At 37.4% G+C, this 18,573-nt stretch overlaps 1 protein-coding gene across 1 annotated transcript in view; it reads right to left on the bottom strand.

The window, feature by feature from the left end:
• LOC126278289 (solute carrier family 22 member 16-like) overlaps positions 1 to 18,573 on the bottom strand; it is a 224,849-nt gene that overhangs the window by 51,450 nt on the left and 154,826 nt on the right. The window contains exons 5-7 of the mRNA XM_049978299.1: positions 15,942 to 16,096; positions 9,795 to 9,993; positions 635 to 826 (exon numbers count right to left, since the gene is read on the bottom strand). Coding sequence (XP_049834256.1) covers positions 635 to 826; positions 9,795 to 9,993; positions 15,942 to 16,096 — 546 coding nt within the window. The remainder of the gene's footprint in view (positions 1 to 634; positions 827 to 9,794; positions 9,994 to 15,941; positions 16,097 to 18,573) is intronic.

Here is an 18,573-nt window from a genome sequence, read left to right as displayed (position 1 = left end):
TTATAATAGTAGGGCTGTCCTGATATTTTACATTTCTACAAATTATTTCTCTCCTCAATACGTTTTAAGTTTAATAAAGTTTTTTCAGTGTGTAATAGGATCACCGGGTATTTTACTTTCATTAACTTTGTGGACTTTAAAGATAAAATTAAGTGTGATTGAGACATTTATTTTCTAATGTGTCCCTACTGTTACCATTTCAGCTTATAATAGCTAATATACAACACCAATAAGATCACCTATGGATTGCTGTTCACTCTTGCCAATTTTAAAAAGACAATCACTGGACAGCAGAGTGTATATTATTGCTCAATTTGCTGTTACATTATGCACTACACACTACAGCAGCTGATATGCAGCCATCACATAACGTCCTGCCCAGATTTTTTAAAATCAAACTTTTAAACAGCATATGATTGTTTTTGGTAGTATGTGCTTGATAACAATTGTTAAAGATGAAGTTAATTAACTGCAAAGTGTGGCACTGAACAAAGAAGACTTCCTAGGCACAAAAAATGTTCTCAAAAAAGTAAATGCACTGGTGTGCTTATTGCAGAAATATAACTGTCAACAGTTTAGAATCTTATTACACATATTGCTATAAGAAATATGTGTAGTTTTGGGAAATACATACCAATAAACAGCAAGCAGAATATAATTTCTCCACTTGCAGTCAGGTTCAGACATGCATTCCAAAGAACAATCTCTTGTTTGAAATGTAACTTTCTGGAAATGTACATCATACAACACTGCATCATCAGATAATTCTCCAAGCTGTGATTTAAGTGGCAAGTGAAGTTCCTTTTTGTATTTTTTCAGTATAGTCCTGTATATTAACAAAAGATATAGAGTTAAATTTTCTGTCACAATTTTTTTTATAGATGTTAGAACTGAAATGTGATGCAGAAGATCAAATTAATTTGTAAAATCATAAAAAACACTCTAATTTATATGAATGAGCATTAAAATTTTGACTGTTTTGAATCAAATAGCAGAGTAATATGATGATAATATAACTGAGTAAGACAACTGATATGGCACAGTAATATGACAGCATAAAATTTTAAATAATGTGCTTTAATTAAATTTTACAGTTTAGTAGAAGTGTTATCCCCAAACTAAGCAGTGGTCATCATTGCTTCTTCTGTACTTAGAATGCTAGAAGGCTGAATAGGGTAAACTACATTTCTTCACAGAAAATGCTGATCAGTAGATTAACAGCTGCAAATGTAGAAATATGGAGCAGATCCACATGTCTTTGTATCAGTCCTGATAAAAAATTTCCTTTTTCCTTTTGTTATATAGTCTATATACAGTGGAAAATCCAGGATTATTCAACAACAATATGGCAAAGATAGAATGCTATTCACAACACACAGGAGGCATTGAGAATGTCTGTCTTCGTTCTGTTTCAGAAGAAGGACTTTATCTGAAAGCTTAGCAATGTTTTCCATTGTACCTGTCTGTGGCTGAATACCTCCTCTGTGTGGTTGGTAGCAATCAACCCTTTCCATATTGTTGCTAATCTATATACATAGGTTAATTAAATTTTAAACTTACTTTATCAGCTGAGTTTTTCTGAGTCATGTTGTTTGTAGAAGAATTTGCATTTAATTTTTTCTAGTTATGTTAATGTTCAATTATATATGTATATGTAAATAAAGTTTAAAGTGTTTGGTTTATGGTTGGTCATTGCGCACTGAAAGTTATGACACTACTAGAGTTTGCTCCAAAAAAAACTGATATTTCTTTATTTAAAGCCCTGTTTTCCCTCAGTGGAGCCCCCTTTAGGGGGCTGGTGTTACCAGCAAGCTGCAGTATCATTTCTCAACTGGGGTGCTGGAGATTTGGACAATTTGCAGGAAGATGTGCCAGTCACTGTATTATTTCAGATGTAGTATTTCATTCCTCGAATAATGTACATGGGCTTTAATATAAACATGCACAAAAATCAAACTATACTGTTAAAAGAAAGCTAATAAGTAATGTGGTAAAATATTTTCTGTGATACTACTGGAAATGCAATGCAGCTGTATTTTATAATTTTGTAATTAATTTGTAGGTAATATCTTATGTATGAAAGGTGAGTTTATAAATATGCATAATGACAAATACAAAAGTCAATCACAACTATGAAATGTAAGTGTGAATACCCATGTCGATATGTGAGAACGTGCTTCATATAGAACTAAGTAGAATATAGTCTCATTATGAATCTGTGTAAATTATCAATTATTTTACATAAATACTGTGTTAAGTCAAGCTACGAGCTGATCAGCACCATTTCATTGTGGTTATTAATATAAACATTTGTTAAAAATACTTTAAATATCTGAAGGGTTGTACCAGTGAAAACTCCATTGTATTATTACTATATAATAAATTCAGGCTAAAAGAGGGCTTCAAATTAGAGTCACTGACTGGTAACTTTGCAAGCTGATACAGTGAATTTTTATAGGGAGAAACCGATATTAATCATTCAGTAGGGTTCATTAGGTAGAGTCAACAATCACTGTCCAGTCTTAACCATCTTACAAGGAACGTTGAGTGCCTGGTCACAAGTTCAGTCTTTAGTAAGGCTTATCTGAAAGTGTTGTTTTAACAGTTATCACAGAAAAATTCTAGCTTTCTATGACTCACCATGTGTGTCAGGAGGATGAGAGAAAATGAGTCCGGGTAGTGGAGAGATCAACCTTCTATGGGATGTATGTACTATACTTCACAAAACGGACATTATTGACATTCAAGAAATGTTCAAAACATACCATTAACTTGTACCATGAACACCAAATGAAAAATGGCATGCCACAGTGATCATAAAGGTTCACACCATTGGCACATTCCCTGCAGGGGAAGATTTGAAGCCTTGCCTGTATTGCGTATCAGCTCACTGGTGTCCTAACGGAAACTTTGCTGAAATGTGGCTCATGTCATCAGTGTCCTGAATGCAGCATGTGTCAATATAGCTCTGTATGATGCCACTTCACCACATAGGTGCTCGCTGGGCTGTCTATATCAAAGGTGTCATATCACTGCATAAATTGCTGCAGTAGCAGACAGCTAGATCCCGAAACATTGTTTTTTTGTTGGACATTTTTACCATACTGCTTTATTTGGTAAATACATGTCTTACTGGAAACAATACAAACAAATTGTTTTGACAAACTTTGCACTCTCCAACAAGTGTAATCGTAAAATGTCATTCTTGTTTTATTGCCTCTTGCTTCTTTTATTTTTGAAGGATATTTTACCCTACGAATTTATTTCCAAAACACACAACCAATGTACACAAACAATACAAAAAATACTTATTAACATTACATTTGCACAATTTAAACACTTCAATCATAAAAAGTCATTCCTGGATGTGGTTTTCATTGTAATGACTGATTCACATTTTAGGTTGTCCTGAGCAGTCATTGCAGGTTTCAAATTTCTTGGTTTTGCATTTGAAGCTTTTTGCCTTCCTGAGAAAATTCCTATTGTAGCAAAATGTGCAGTGTCACTGGAATATTCTTGCCAGTCCCTCCATTTTCCCAAAAGTATGGGCTTTCTTTCTTAATGGAGAAGTGGTGAAGGCAGCACATCCACATAAATGCAAGACAATGGACTCTCTGAAAATTCAACATGACATTCTCTCCTCAAAGTGCTCTTTTTACAATGCAGAATTCACACATTTAATATAGAAATCCTTAGTAGAAGTTCCATTGCAACTTTTCTCCATCATTTCACTCTCTTGTGACGAAAGAAGCTGTGATAATTTTAATTGCCCTCTTGTTTTGTCATCTGTCTCCTTAAAATTCATTTTTTAATTTTGACTTAATTAACATTAACAGATGTTGGTATAATCTGTATTTTCATAAAAGAGATAGATTGTCCCTCAGTTTTTAAAGAATATAAAACTCGATCTAATTTTGTGGTTAGTTTTAAGCATGTAATTGATTTTCTAATTAATTTCGACTATTCCTAGTTAGTATCGTTTATTATATAGGATGAAATCAGTCATTGTTTCATAACTTAAATTCTATTGTTGACTGATAAACAAATAGAAATTCTGTACTAATTATAAACATTTGGAAGACTAAATGCTGGTAATCTTAAAACATCTATTTGGATCTATTCGAAAACATGTTAGCAAAGCCATCCCTTCATTAATTCCAAAGTAATTAACAGTTTTGTTGCAAGTATTGTTTGCATATTTATATTTGTTAATTTCATGATTTAAACAAATGGTTCAGCCTAACACTTGCAGTAGGAGAAACTGCTAAAAAGAACCAATGTTTCGATGTATTCAGTTAATTTAATGGGTTAAGTTTTAATTGTAATTTATGTAAATTTAAATTCAAACAATGTGTAGTTTCAGTACCTATTATTGTGATGATCTATGAGGGCCTGATTTTTGGTCATGAGACAGTCAGTCCATGGCCGAGTTTAAGACAAGTAACCTGTGCTGGTTAGAAGAACAACAATGCTTCAAATTAACAGTGTAATAAGTGTTAAACAATTAGGTCATGTGTAAAAACAATGATAGGGTCTGCTCCATAAGTACCTGATTATTCTTCAAGAACTGTGAACTTTGTGGTTAGGTTTTACTGGTTGCAGATGTTCAACAGTAAACTATTATAGCAGTATGTGGATGGTTCGCCTGCTAACTGTTAATGAGGCTTATGGAAAGTTTAAACAATAGTGCACTGGCCATATAACTGTGTGTTATTGGGGGGTTGTGAACAGTGAAATTAAAGTACTGTGAACCACAACTGTGCACCTGTCAGCTACATAATTTACAGTAGTCAGTGTCGGAATGCACAACCCATTTCTTCAGCCAGTGTAGCAATGCAGTACATCGACAGTGAGGACAATCAACACACAAAGAGAAAATAAAAGCAGGAGGAACCAATACACTCTTTATCAATGGTGAATAATACAAAGGCATCTGGTCACTGAGATCAGCAACTTTTTTGCACTGCAACACAACCTTTGGTTTCATTATAATTTCTTTTTTTCTGTTCTTTTTCCCAGTGTTCTCTAACACATCAGTATATCCAGGAACAGTTGAAATCATTAGAACTCTCCTTTTATCCAACCAATTAAAATTTTTAACGCCATTATTGTTCTCTGCTCCACACATTTCCCCCTTTCTAGCTTCTCCTCAATATCCTTGGGAAGTCCTGGTCTATTTGAATGAATTGTTCCCCAGAGAAGCATATTTTTATTTAACAACTTACTCACTAGAGAATAGCTTGTATAGAAATTGTTAGCATAAAGAATGCAACCTTTTCCAAAAAGAGTTTCTTACACTTCCATAGTGATAGCCTTAGGGTGACCTGGACCTTGCAGTCATTGTCTTCCCCTTGATAGGTATACAAGGCAAAAGTATAGCCATAGTCTGTACAAAGTTTGTACAATTTTATGCCATACTTGTGAGACTTGTTGAGGACATCAATCTTCCTCTCCAAGAAATCATTTATTCATCAATTACCACATCTCTTCCATGGGTTAAAGCATCTTGAAAGTTACTCTGCAGATGTTCAACTAACAACGGTACCTTGTAAGTCCTCTCATTTATGTTTCTAGAAATCAACCACAAGACATAATAGCTTTTGTAACTTTATTTTTATACAGTGCATTCTCTGACCAATAAAGTGAAATTTCTGGGGCCTCATTTTACCCTATAATTAGCATTATGCCTATAAACTTACCTATTTCTTCATCAAAAGCATCAGCACAATTGACTAGTCGAGATCTTTTTTTGCGTGCCATTTTGGAGAGTTTCTGTGATGCATGTCTATTTGTTTCAAACACCATATTGTTAAATATGTCTTGTGTTACCAGCATTTTGTAAACATCAGAAGGGATGTCAAAATTGGTGGAAATATTAAGGTCGGAATCCCAATTAAAAAATTACTATTGTTATATTTTTTTATATGTCTATTTGTTTGACTGGAGGTTTTGGGGACCATGGCCGTTCACTATTGTAAGAAAATGAAATGCCTGCAACCGTCCTTATGATGTTATTTATTGTGTAGCTACCAGTTCTGACGCTTCAATTCACAATCCTCAGGCCTTAGTTGATGCTTAAGAGGTTACCACAATCCATATATACACTGCTCCAGTAGCCAACATAATTGGTTTATGCAGAATATCTGCAAATTGTGATGTCAGCACGCCAACCATCAACTGTTGGCAGTTGATGGTTGGAGTGCTGACATCTCTGTCCAACAAGGATGCTACACTACATGGCTCAAAAATTGTTTCAATATCACTTTCAGTTGTTAAACACAAATTGTGATCATTGTAATCCTCATGTACATTGTCCGCACAGCCGAGCACATATGACAGCACACAGTCCACTGACTCATTTTGCAGAAATGCTAGTATTTCATCAGCCACTTCTTTCTCACTCTGCAAAATTCCTTGGATTCCTTTCTGACAAAATGCCAACTGCAAAAACTTTTGTTGTAGCTTTAATGCAATGTTTGCCTTGTTTATCATTGGCTTTACTCTGCTTTTTATCAGCACCTCTAGCACTGTAGTACTGTTTAGTGTTATTGTCTTAACAGTACAGCTACACTCCATAGCCTCGTTCTGTGATCACCATTGGATACCGCAAGTTCTGCTCCCTGTTGTCACTGGGAGCCAATATTGTGGTCACATGGTAGAGAATTTGTGGGGCGTTGAATGCCGTAAACATCATTGGCCTTTTACGACCTCACACTCAACGGGTTTCTTTTTAGTAATCTGTCCACCTGTCGTTTGATTCTCTTCATATTATAAGTAGAACAGTGCTTCCTTCAAACTGTCTCTAAGTCTGCAAAATACCAGACTTAATAATTATGTGTCCAGATAAAATGAAATATTATTTTGTCGGTGTTAGTCCTCATGTATATAATAAATTCTGATTATCTGCCAGATTGCTTGTAACTATATTCAGCACAACCATAAAGTACAAATGACAAAACCACTTTTGGAATTGTATCAAAAGGAAAATTCAGTTGGTAAAACAATTAAATTATGTGACAGGATTGCTGTTCACTCCATACCTTCAGGAGCAAAATATTTACAGTCCTTGACTGACAGATATACAAGTGAAAGCGCATGGTACTATCCAGGCTTCCAGTTCATGTATGAGGAGGAGAGAGGAGTCAGCAGGGAGTGTTATAGAGGAATGGCAAGGCACTCAGAGTCCAGTATAAGAAAGACACACCTGTAGCAAGGAGAAGGATAGACAAAGGATGTACATATTACTGGCCATACACTTAAAGAAACACACTGCATAAAATTCCTTGGTGTCCAACTCAATAACAAGTTAATATGGAGTCAGCACAATGATAAACTTATCAGAAAGTCCAGTTCAGTGTGTTTTGACCTTAGAAGCACTTCTCATTGTGCTGAGCTAAATACAATATTATTGGCCTGTTTTGTAATGTTTGCTTAAGCAATTATTGATTTGATTGTTTTTAGTCTCTATGTCATCTTTGTTGTGTTTGATGACTACAGTATATTATTTTATGATCTTTCTCATAGTCAGTTTGGCAATTCATTTTTATACTTTGGCAATTCATTTTTGTACTACTAATCAAGCAAAAGACAGTTAGCCAAATGTAAAACACAAAAATTGACACTAAACCACAGTACCAAGTGAACAAATATGTGATTTTGCTTTAACTGAAAAGGAATGTTCATGATGTGTCTCACTGATATTGAAATAAAGTTAATTATGATGTAAATCTCAGGTGTAATCAGTACTTAGTGCAATGGATAAATGATGCAGCTGTAACATTGGGTGTTGAGCAACTTGAATCTTCCATATTCCAGATAATAAGATTGTAAGGAGCATCAAAAGCATCACATTCAACTGGGAACATAGCTTTCTTCCTGGCATGTCTGATCAGTTTGTTGAATATGAGTACACTGAATTGGTTATGGGTAAGCACTTGAAGGTTGATGACAGCACTACAGCTGTGGAGCTCAGTATCAATGTTGTCTAGTACAACTTGTTCACAAAAGTAGCAAACTTTTTCCACTGGCAAAAAATGTATACATTCAAAACTTGAACAAGGGGCATTGCACATGGTGGGAATGGTTGTTGCCTGTCTGTGTTGATCTGGAATTATGAACAGATCCTGTTGAAGGGAATGAAAATAAATACAGAATCAGACATTTTGTTCCAACATAGAGAGGGAAACAGTTATCCCGTCATTGTTCAAGAATAAGTCCACTTTGCCTGATTTGGAAGCCATTGGAGATCAGTTCGCTTCTTCTTGCACAAGAGAACTAAATATACTACTTGGTTCACACAACACAGAAGACAGTGAGAAGTGGAGAACGAAGTCTACCTTCCATGGAAATAGTTGGCTGAATTGTATACAGATGTGATGTTCCAGATGCTGATTGCACCCCAATGATCATGTCTTGTTCCCTTATGCTAGATAGAGTGCAGTCTCTGTAAACATCATAATTAAATTCAGATTGGTCAGTATTTAAAATTTCAGTGTTCATAATTAGGTTCAGTAGAGTCTATGAATTCAACTCCAGATGCAGTAACAGAATTCTGTATCTCTTTTTATGCTTGAGTACGTTCATATAATGTTACAAACTTTGTAACTTTGTGAACTGCCTTCAAATTCCTCACCCAGGGAGATCCAGCTTTGAAATCCATCAGTACAAGTGCAATAGCTTTTGTGCATACCCACTGCCTTGTATCAACATCATCAGAGACATGGAATAAGCTCCTGCCTATTGAAAAGTAGACCAAATGTACTCTAATATGACCTCACATTTTGTTTCTTGCTATTCATAATATCTCTGATAATGAGATAGATAGTTCCTGCTCTTGACCCTTGTGAAGTGATGCATAATTTATTCAGTGACCAGCCTTCATTTTTGGCTAGAATTAGCTTCTTGACATACTCAAGAGCAACAGTCATTAGCAACAGCATCATTAAAGGGCCATATATTGGTTCCCCATAAGTAAGGTTCCTAGAAGACATTTGTACCAGTTCTTCATTCTCCAAGATTTCAGTGGTAGTGGCATCTTCAAGCTTCTTGATTAATCCCAAGATAGTGTACACAGTATCTCTTCCCTCTCCACATACTTCACATGATGAAGACAGTAATTCAGTTTGGTAGGAAATTTCTAACACCTTGTATGCATCAATCCTCACTGTGCACAATACTAAAACAAATACAAAATGTTCACTTATTGTTCACTATAACACTCGCACACAAACACTATAGAGCAGAATGCACTTCTCTTATTCTGCCAAGACACTATGCTGCCATGTGCATGGATTATGTGAAACTGACATTTGATTATGAAACAGTAGGAATGGGCAGCTGAAATGTGTGTTACTGATGTCTAGTGGATGAGTTACATCTACATACAAAACATGAGTTCAATGCCCAAATGTATTTGTGAGTGGTCAACAAAATGCACTGGGGAAACTCTGCTGTAGAAGTAGTTTGAATACAAAACTTCTGGACACCTGAGTTCACAGAGTACAATAAAAATAAATTATTATTTGCTACATAACTGTCATAAAGCTCACATTGATTGACTTAGAGATATTATGGTGCATACCAAAAGTTTCTGTGTCACAAAATAACAAAGAAAATAAAGTATGAGTCCATGTACTCTAAATTCTTCATGATCATGGACTTAGAGCTACAGATGTAGATATTGACATAATGTTTAATGTGATATTTTGGATTTTTTTGGCACTTAGATTTCATGCAAATTTATTTCTTTATAGAAAAAATTAGTAATTGATCATGTGGCATCCTATAAGACTCACCATGTACACCATACTGAGAGTAGAAGAGAAGCAGTACTAAGAGGTGGGAGCACTGCAGCAAGCCACCACCAGCTGGTCAGCAATGGTGAGACACCAAAAAATACAAACAGTGATGCTATGTGTGATAACTGCCATATTGTTAAACAAACTGCTACATGGTATAGTGTGCAGTTTGTTTTTGAAGATGAAAACTCTTTCACTGAAAGCAAAAATTCAGATGAATATTTTCAGATATTAAGGGTACGAATTTCTAATGGAGTCATTAGGTGTATCACATGATTGTTTACTGCACCTGGTAACAGTTCACAAAGAGTGCTTAATTTCTTGTCCAATAAAAATTTTGAATCAAGCATTTAACAAAGACAGCAAAAATATCTGTATGAAGAAAAAAAAAAGAGAGAGAAAAAAGACAGCTTTAGTGAGCTGTAAATAGAATGTTTGGAAATGGCTGGGAATATATTTCTATATTATTCACATAATAAGTAACTAAATGTAAGAACCACAAATGAGAGTTAAATGGGAGATCTGTAGCTGATCTGGTCTTCAGACTTATTTTACACCCATATGGCACACTGTTACTCATCAAAACATTATCTACTGTGAGACATCCTGTATATGGAGATGTAGATGTAGATTATATTAAAGTACACAGCTACTATTTTTATCTGCTACTTCATACTTCACATTTATGCATCTTCACTGATTCTTGGGAGGGTGATCAAGCTGTCAGTAATGGGAAAAGATGAGATGTTCTGGATCCCTACTCGTCACTGTTGACGACACCTCCCTATACACCAACATCCATCATGCCCATGGTCTTACTGCTATTGAACACTACCTTTCTCAATGTCCTTCAGACACCAAACCCACAACTTCATTCCTCATACACCTTAAAAACCTGCATGGCACCCTCCTACATCAACCTTTTTATGGGCCATGTAGAGGAGACCTTCCTAACCTCCCAAAGCACCAAAACCTTAATCTAGTTCAGGTTCACTGACGATATCTACATGATCTGGACCCACGGTCAAGACAACCTGTCTTCTTTCCTTCAGTACCTCAACACCTCCTCTCCCATCTGCTTCACATTGTCTTCCTCAACCCAGTGTGCTGCCTTCCTAGATGTTGATCTGCTCCTCTCTTATAGCTCCACCTGCACCTCTGCCCACATTAAACCCACCAACCACCAAAAGTACCTGCATTTTGACAGCTCTCATCCCTCTCATATAGCCTAGCTACCAAGGGACGGTGTATCTGCTGTGAAAAAAACTCCCTTGCTCAGTATGCTGAGGGTCTGACCAAGGCCTTCATAGACTGGCACTATCCCCCCAAATGTAGTCCACAAACATATCTCCCATGCAATTCCCCTCACAACACCAATCCTCCCACCATCCCCAAAAACCAGCCACAAAGGAACATCCCCTTCGTCACCCAGTACCACCCCAGATTGGAACAACTGAACCACATCGTTTGCCAGAGCTTTGATTACATATCACCATGCCCTGAAATGAAGGATATCCTACACAAGATACTTCCCACCCCTCCTAAAGTGGTATTCAGTCACCCATCTGACCTCCACAACATCCTAGTCCATTCCTATGCCACTCCCAATCCCAACCCCTTGCCACAAGGATCATATCCCTGTGGAAGACCCAGATGCAAAATCTGCCCAATTCGCCCACCCAGCACTTCCTATTCCAGTCCTACCCATCAGGGGCTGAGCCACCTGTGAAAGCAGCCATGTCATTTACCACCTCTGTTGCAATCATTACACAGCTTTTTATAATGGTATGAATAGTAACTGGCTTTCTACGAGGATGAACAGTGACTGCCAAACTGTGGCCAAGAGCAAATCTATAACATGCTGCTGAACATAACACACTCAATGGCTACTTCACTACCCAAGCCATCTGGATCCTTCCTTCCACCACCAGCTTTTCTGAACTGCACAGATGGGAGTTATCCTTACAACACATTCTCTGCTCCCCTAATCATCCTGGCCTCAACCTATGATAACACACTGTTCCCAAACCCTCCATCCAACAGTTTCCACTCCCTCTGTCCTATTGTCCCCTCCCCATTCTTGTCTCCCATCCTGTTTATTTGCAGCCCTCTGCCAACATATCTGCCCATCTTTCCCTGCTCCTCTCTACTGCACCTGTTGGCAGTCTAGTCCCTGCACATTCCACCAGACAGTGTTTGTCTCTCTCCCCATCTGTACACTACTACCCCTTTCCCTTCCCCTTCCCCTTCCCCATCCCCATAGATTGCTCATTGCATCCCACATGTTGTTGCATTCCAGCCTGAGATGCTGGGTTGTGTGAGGTGTGGTTGCTTTTGTGTGTGTGTGTGTGTGTGTGTGTGTGTGTGTGTGTGTGTGTGTGTGTGAATATTATGAGTGTGTGTGTCTTTCTTTACTGATGAAGCTGTGACCAGAAGCTATACATGAGTGTGTTTTAATCGTGCCTGTCTGCAACTTGATGTGTCTTTACAGTAAGTAGCAGTCTATTTTTTTCCTACATTGTTAAAAGTTCAAACCTGTTGTTTATAAACATTTATGTTAACCAGAATATACCGCACAGTGTCAGATTTTCTGACAAATGACTAACGAGGCACTTTTTAACTACACTCATAAAATGAGCTGCACGCAGAAGACAAGGTAGACTACATTAAATTTTGGCAGGGAGGTAGATGGTACCATGCATATGAAATAATTAGACTTTCAACTTTGAAGGACCAACATGTATTGCACGACAAAGCCAAAAAATATACAAGCTAGTATGGCGCTTCCCCATTGTTGTAAATTAAGGGCCCAGGCAGAATGGCATAGAGTTATAAAGGTTTGGTATTTAGTCCTGTGATACTCCATCCCACACCACTTGCACCTGAGTGTGCAGACCCCATAGATTGGTGGTTGGAGGTGTGCTCATGATGGCACACTTTAAGGCACCCCAAACATTCTCAATTGGTGAGAGACCGAGCAATGCGACTGGCCACAATAAAGCATCCACAGCTAAGAGGCATGCTCAGGAAGTGTTAGCAGTATGAGGAAGAGAGTTGGCCTGTAGGAATAGGACATGCGCATGGGTATTCATGAACATCACAGCTATGAGTAGCAGAACCTCATGCATTAACAATGCAGCTGCAAGGGGCCCATTAGGAACACTAACTGTGATTGGGCATCATAAGATGTCACTCTTAACACCATTACACCCCTGGTGTGGTGTGTGATGAGAGACCACAAACCACTCTTTGTGGCACTCTCCACTTAACCTCCAGACACAGACCCTGTGGTTGTCACCTCCAATACAGAAGCAGGAACCATCACAAAAATGATTTGCTTCCAGTCGGTAGGGGTATACATTCATCACTGCTGACACGAGGTAAATCAGGCATGACACAGCATGGGTGTGAGTGGCAGTTGTCATAATGTTCATAGTGCGGCAAGCCCTGCATAGTGCAGCTGCTTGCCAATGGTATTAGCACTTACAGGATGTTGCATATGAGACAGGACAGACTGCTGACTGGATTCTCTCTCCTCATGGTGTGTGTCAGATGTCCAGATCCTACATCTACATCTACAGCAATACTCTGCAAATTACACTTATTGCCTGGCCCTGACAGTGTAACTAACTGTGCAAAAGTAATCATGGGCATAGTTGATGGTGTGCAATTTACCCACCTGGTTCCTCTGAGGTGCAGCTCTATTTATGATGATGAATGCGTAATCTCCAGATCTTTTTTTAGTATCCTCTGCCATGGACTTCAAGGTAGCAATGTCTGTAGATTTCCTACTTTGTACCTCATGTTTGCTAACTATCTGTCACATTCCATTATATCAGAATACTAAATGCTACTTTCAACCTCATGTAGTGATACAAAGACCTCATGGAAACCATCTTTACTTCTAGTCTTGTAGCTATAAATATCTAGGCTTATAGTTGTAAATTTCACAGTTCATCTTAACTATACCCTTTCTACTCATATTAACTACAAATGCCATTCGGAGTAAATATTGGCACGTGAATGTAAAATTTCCAAAGTTCCAGGTTATCATCTTTATATAATGTTCTTACTGCATGCTTCTTGGAATAAATACCCTTAGCTGCACTAGTAATTCCATGTACAGGCCAATACAGTGAGAGAAATTCCTAAGTGCAAAGCAGGCAGAACTGAGCTGCTTGATCAACTTGTATACATACTCGTGCCCCATGAGTATATGAGTATGCTGTTCATCAGGGTGCCTAGCACTGACAAACAAGTAGTTTAATTTCATAAGTGCCCACTGATTTATACTTCTGGTATTTTTATTTGTCTAGAATTGTATAAAATGTGTTTTTGTAAGATTAAGAATCATGTTGTTTCCTGTGACCCAATTTTAAGCATGTTTAACTGAATAAATGAATGTGGGCCCTTTATTAGTTTACTAGTATTGGCAGCAACCATTACAGTTTTTAAGTGACTCTGAACATCTTTGAAAAATTATCATTGCAGATCAAAAACAGATATAGATCAACCACCAAACTTTGTGTGACATCACTCTGAATATTGTTTCCTCATTTATTAATGTGAGTCTTCGTTTTCAAGTGCTGAGATACAACTATCCATGTAAGGGCATACCAATTTTTTTTTTAATTTCTTTAGTAAAATTTTATGACTTGTACAATGGAAGACCTTGACAGGACCATAGAAAATGTCAACATTTTGTTTAGTTGTACTAGAACTGAGTTCATGGCACCTAGTACTGCTTTCTCTAAAGAACATCCTTGACAAAAGCAAAACTCAAATTTTGTTAATGGTTATTGTCAGGAAATGGGTCCATTATTCTTGATGAAAGCCAAACTGAGAGGTTATTGAAAGGCTATTTTTAGAAAGGTTGATCAGTATTCTGATATAGCTACTTTCTCTAAAGTTTCTGACAACTTAAGAAGAGGGAATTTGTACAATCTTGATACAAGATGCTAATGTAATTATCATGTAGACCTTTCCCATAAAGTGGAACCATATATCTCAGTGCAAAAATAAAGCAAGAAATAGGAAATCCATACTGTTTCTTAAGAAAAGTAAAAACATGTCTCATTAACTACTCCTTCAACAAATTAACTGACTAGATTTAAGCAGTGACAATTCCTGCTAGCTCCATAATAATTAGTAATGCTCATGAAAAACTGTGTCACAAATAGTGTTTTGTAAAGAGGTGTCCTGATGTAACACACAAAATAAGTGTTTCCCATGAAAAATACGACTGTACTCATGTCAACATTAAGCTCTCAATGAGACACAAACATTGGTTATGTCACTTAACTGAGGAAGGAGCTGTGTTTTTAACTATTTGTGGCCCATTTGCCAATTGATTGAAATAATTTTAGCTGACATAAGCACAAGTGGTATTAACCAGTTGATAATGCAGTGTACAGATCTTTTGTTAACCTTCCTTGATCCACCCCACATCTTTGAATCTCCCCACTCCTCCTTTTGAGACAGAGGTAGGTGGTGCTGTTGAGAGGCAGTGGACTTGTATCTGGAAGGATGACAATTAAAGTCCTCATCAAATCATGCAGATTAGTTTTTTGCTGTTTACTTATTTTTAAAGTTACTTTGAGAAGGGCATGGCCAATTTCCATCCCTATCATTCTCCAATCCAAATTTGAGCTCTGCCTGTAACAAGCTTTGCACATTGGGGCATTAAACCACAATATTCCTTTCTTACCTCCTTTTTATGGCATCCACACAAGGATGTGTAATGCTCTCCTACATGCAGAGAGAAAAATGTAATGCCTCTCTACAGATATTTGCGCAATGCAACTGCTCTGTTTTACACTTTCCTACTGCAGATGGTTTCTTAGTTTCGAAATTTTTATCTTTTTCTATCTTATCACATTTTTATGCTTTTTTACGTTCTCAAGCTGTGTCTCCTTTGTCATACACACCTTTCTCTGCCCCCTGCTCTACCAGCTATAGGATATGACCTCCTAAATGTCAAGGTTAATTAACTTTAACCATTTCCACATTTGCATGCCATCCCACCTGTTCCAGTTTACTCCATGGAATTTTAATATGTTGCTTCTATCTTATTAAAGATTGTAAATTGTATTTCTGTATGCAGATGTGTCATATGCTACAAACCACAAAAAAATTGGTGATTACCTGTTGAGATAGGCAGGCACATAACAGCCATCTGACAGCATCCCAAGATTATCCAGGCAAACAAAACTGTTGAGAAGGCTGTACAAATCATTGTCAAAATACTACCAAACAACAGAACACCCAGACTAAATACGAGCGAAAAACATTTGCTGTACCTGAAACATAATACTTTAATAACAGTATGTGCAGAAAAGTTTGGACAAAAGCAATAAACAATATAACAAGGTTAAACCAGAAAATTCTTATTTTTACACTTGATGGGAGACGAAAATTTAATAGTCATGGGTGACTGGAATTCGTCAGAAGGAAAAGGTAGAGAAGGAAACATGATAGGTGATTATGGATTGGGGCTAAGAAATGAAAGAGGAAGCTGTCTGGTAGAATTTTGCACAGAGCACAACTTAATCATAGCTCACACTTGGTTTAAGAATAATAAAAGAAGGTTGTATATACTGACAGGTTTCAGTTAGATTATATAATGGTAAGACAGAGTTTAGGAACCAGGTTTTAAATTGTAAGACATTTCCAGGGGCAGATGTGGACTCTGACCACAATCTATTGGTTATGAACTGTAGATTAAAACTGAAAAAACTGCAAAAAGATGGGAATTTAAGGAGATGGGACCTGGATAAACTGACTAAAGCAGAGGTTGTACTGAGTTTCAGGGAGAGCATAAGGGAACAATTGACAAGGAGGGGGGAAATAAATACAGTGGAAGAAGAATGGATAGCTTTGAGGGATGAAGTAGTGAAGGCAACATAGGATCAAATAAGTAAAAAGACGAGGGCTAGTAGAAATCCTTGGATAACAGAAGAAATATTGAATTTAATTGAAGAAAGGAGAAAATAAAATATAAAATTGCAGTAAAGGAAGCAGGCAAAAAGGAATACAAACATCTCAAAAATGAGATTGACAGGAAGTGCAAAATGGCTAAGCAGGGATGGCTAGAGGACAAATGTAAGGATGTAGAGGCTTATCTCACTAGGGGTAAGATAGATACTGCCTACAGGAAAATTAAAAAGACCTTTGGAGAAAAGAGAGCCACTTGTATGAATATCAAGAGCTCAGATGGGAACCCAGTTCTAAGCAAAGAGAGGAAAGCAGAAAGGTGGAAGGAGTATATAGAGGGTCTATACAAGGGCGATGTACTTGAGGACAATATTATGGAAATAGAAGAGGATGTAGGTGAAGATGAATTGGGAGATACGATACTGTGTGAAGAGTTTGACAGAGCACTGAAAGACCTGAGTTGAAACAAGGCCCTGGGAGTAGACAACATTCAATTAGAACTACTGACAGCCTTGGGAGAGCTAGTCCTGACAAAACTCTACCATCTGGTGAGCAAGGTGTATGAGAGAGGAGAAATACCCTCAGACTTCAAGAAGAATATAATAATTCCAATCCCAAAGAAAGCAGGTGTTGACAGATGTGAAAATTACTATCAGTTTAATAAGTCACGGCTGCAAAATACTAACATGAATTCTTTACAGACAAATGGAAAAACTAGTAAAAGCCGACCTCGGGGAAGATCAGTTTGGATTCCGTAGAAATGTTGGAACATGTGAGGCAATACTGACCCTACGACTTATCTTAGAAGCTAGATTAAGGAAAGGCAAACCTACATTTCTAGCATTTGCAGACTTATAGAAAGCTTTTGACAATGTTGACTGGTATACTCTCTTTCAAATTCTGAAGGTGGCAGGGGTAAAATATAGGGAGCAAAAGGCAATGGTTGGGAAGGGAGTGAGACAGGGTTGTAGCCTATCCCCAATGTTATTTAATCTCTATATTGAGCAAACAGTGAAGGAAACAAAAGAAAAATTTGGAGTAGGTATTAAAATCCATGGAGAAGAAATAAGAACTTTGAGGTTCGCCGATGACATTGTAATTCTGTCAGAGACAGCAAAGAACTTGGAAGAGCAGTTGAACGGAATGGACAGTGTCTTGAAAAGAGGGTATAAGATGAACATCAACAAAAGCAAAACAAGGATAATAGAATGTAGTCAAATTAAATCAGGTGATGCTGAAGGAATTAGATTAGGAAATGAGACACTTTAAGTAGTAAAGGAGTTTTAATATTTGGGGAGTAAAATAACTGATGATGGTTGAAGTAAGAGGATATAAAATGTAGACTGGCAATGGCAAGGAAAGCATTTCTGAAGAAGAGAAATTTGTTAATACTGAGTATACATTTAGGTGTCAGGAAGTCGTTTCTGAAAGTATTTGTATGGAGTGTAGCCATGAATGTAAGTGAAACATGGACGATAAATAGTTTGGACAAGAAGAGAATAGAAGCTTTTAAAATGTGGTGCTACAGAAGAATGCTGAAGATTAGATAAGTAGATCACATAAATAATGAGGAAGTACTGAATAGGATTGGGGAGAAGTGAAGTTTGTGGTACAACTTGACTAGAAGAAGGGATCGGTTGGTAGGACATGTTCTGAGGCATCAAGGGATGACCAAAGTAGTATTGGGTGGCAGCGTGGAGGGTAAAAATCATAGAGGGAGACCAAGAGATGAGTACACTAAGCAGATTCAGAAGGATGTAGGTTGCAGTAGGTACTGGGAGATGAAGAAGCTTGCACAGGATAGAGTAGCACGGAGGGCTGCATCAAACCAGTCTCAGGACTG

This window comes from Schistocerca gregaria, chromosome 6, assembly GCF_023897955.1.
Source record: "Schistocerca gregaria isolate iqSchGreg1 chromosome 6, iqSchGreg1.2, whole genome shotgun sequence".
NCBI classification, from domain to species: Eukaryota; Metazoa; Arthropoda; class Insecta; order Orthoptera; family Acrididae; genus Schistocerca; species Schistocerca gregaria.
This window is presented reverse-complemented; position numbering and strand designations above follow the sequence as displayed.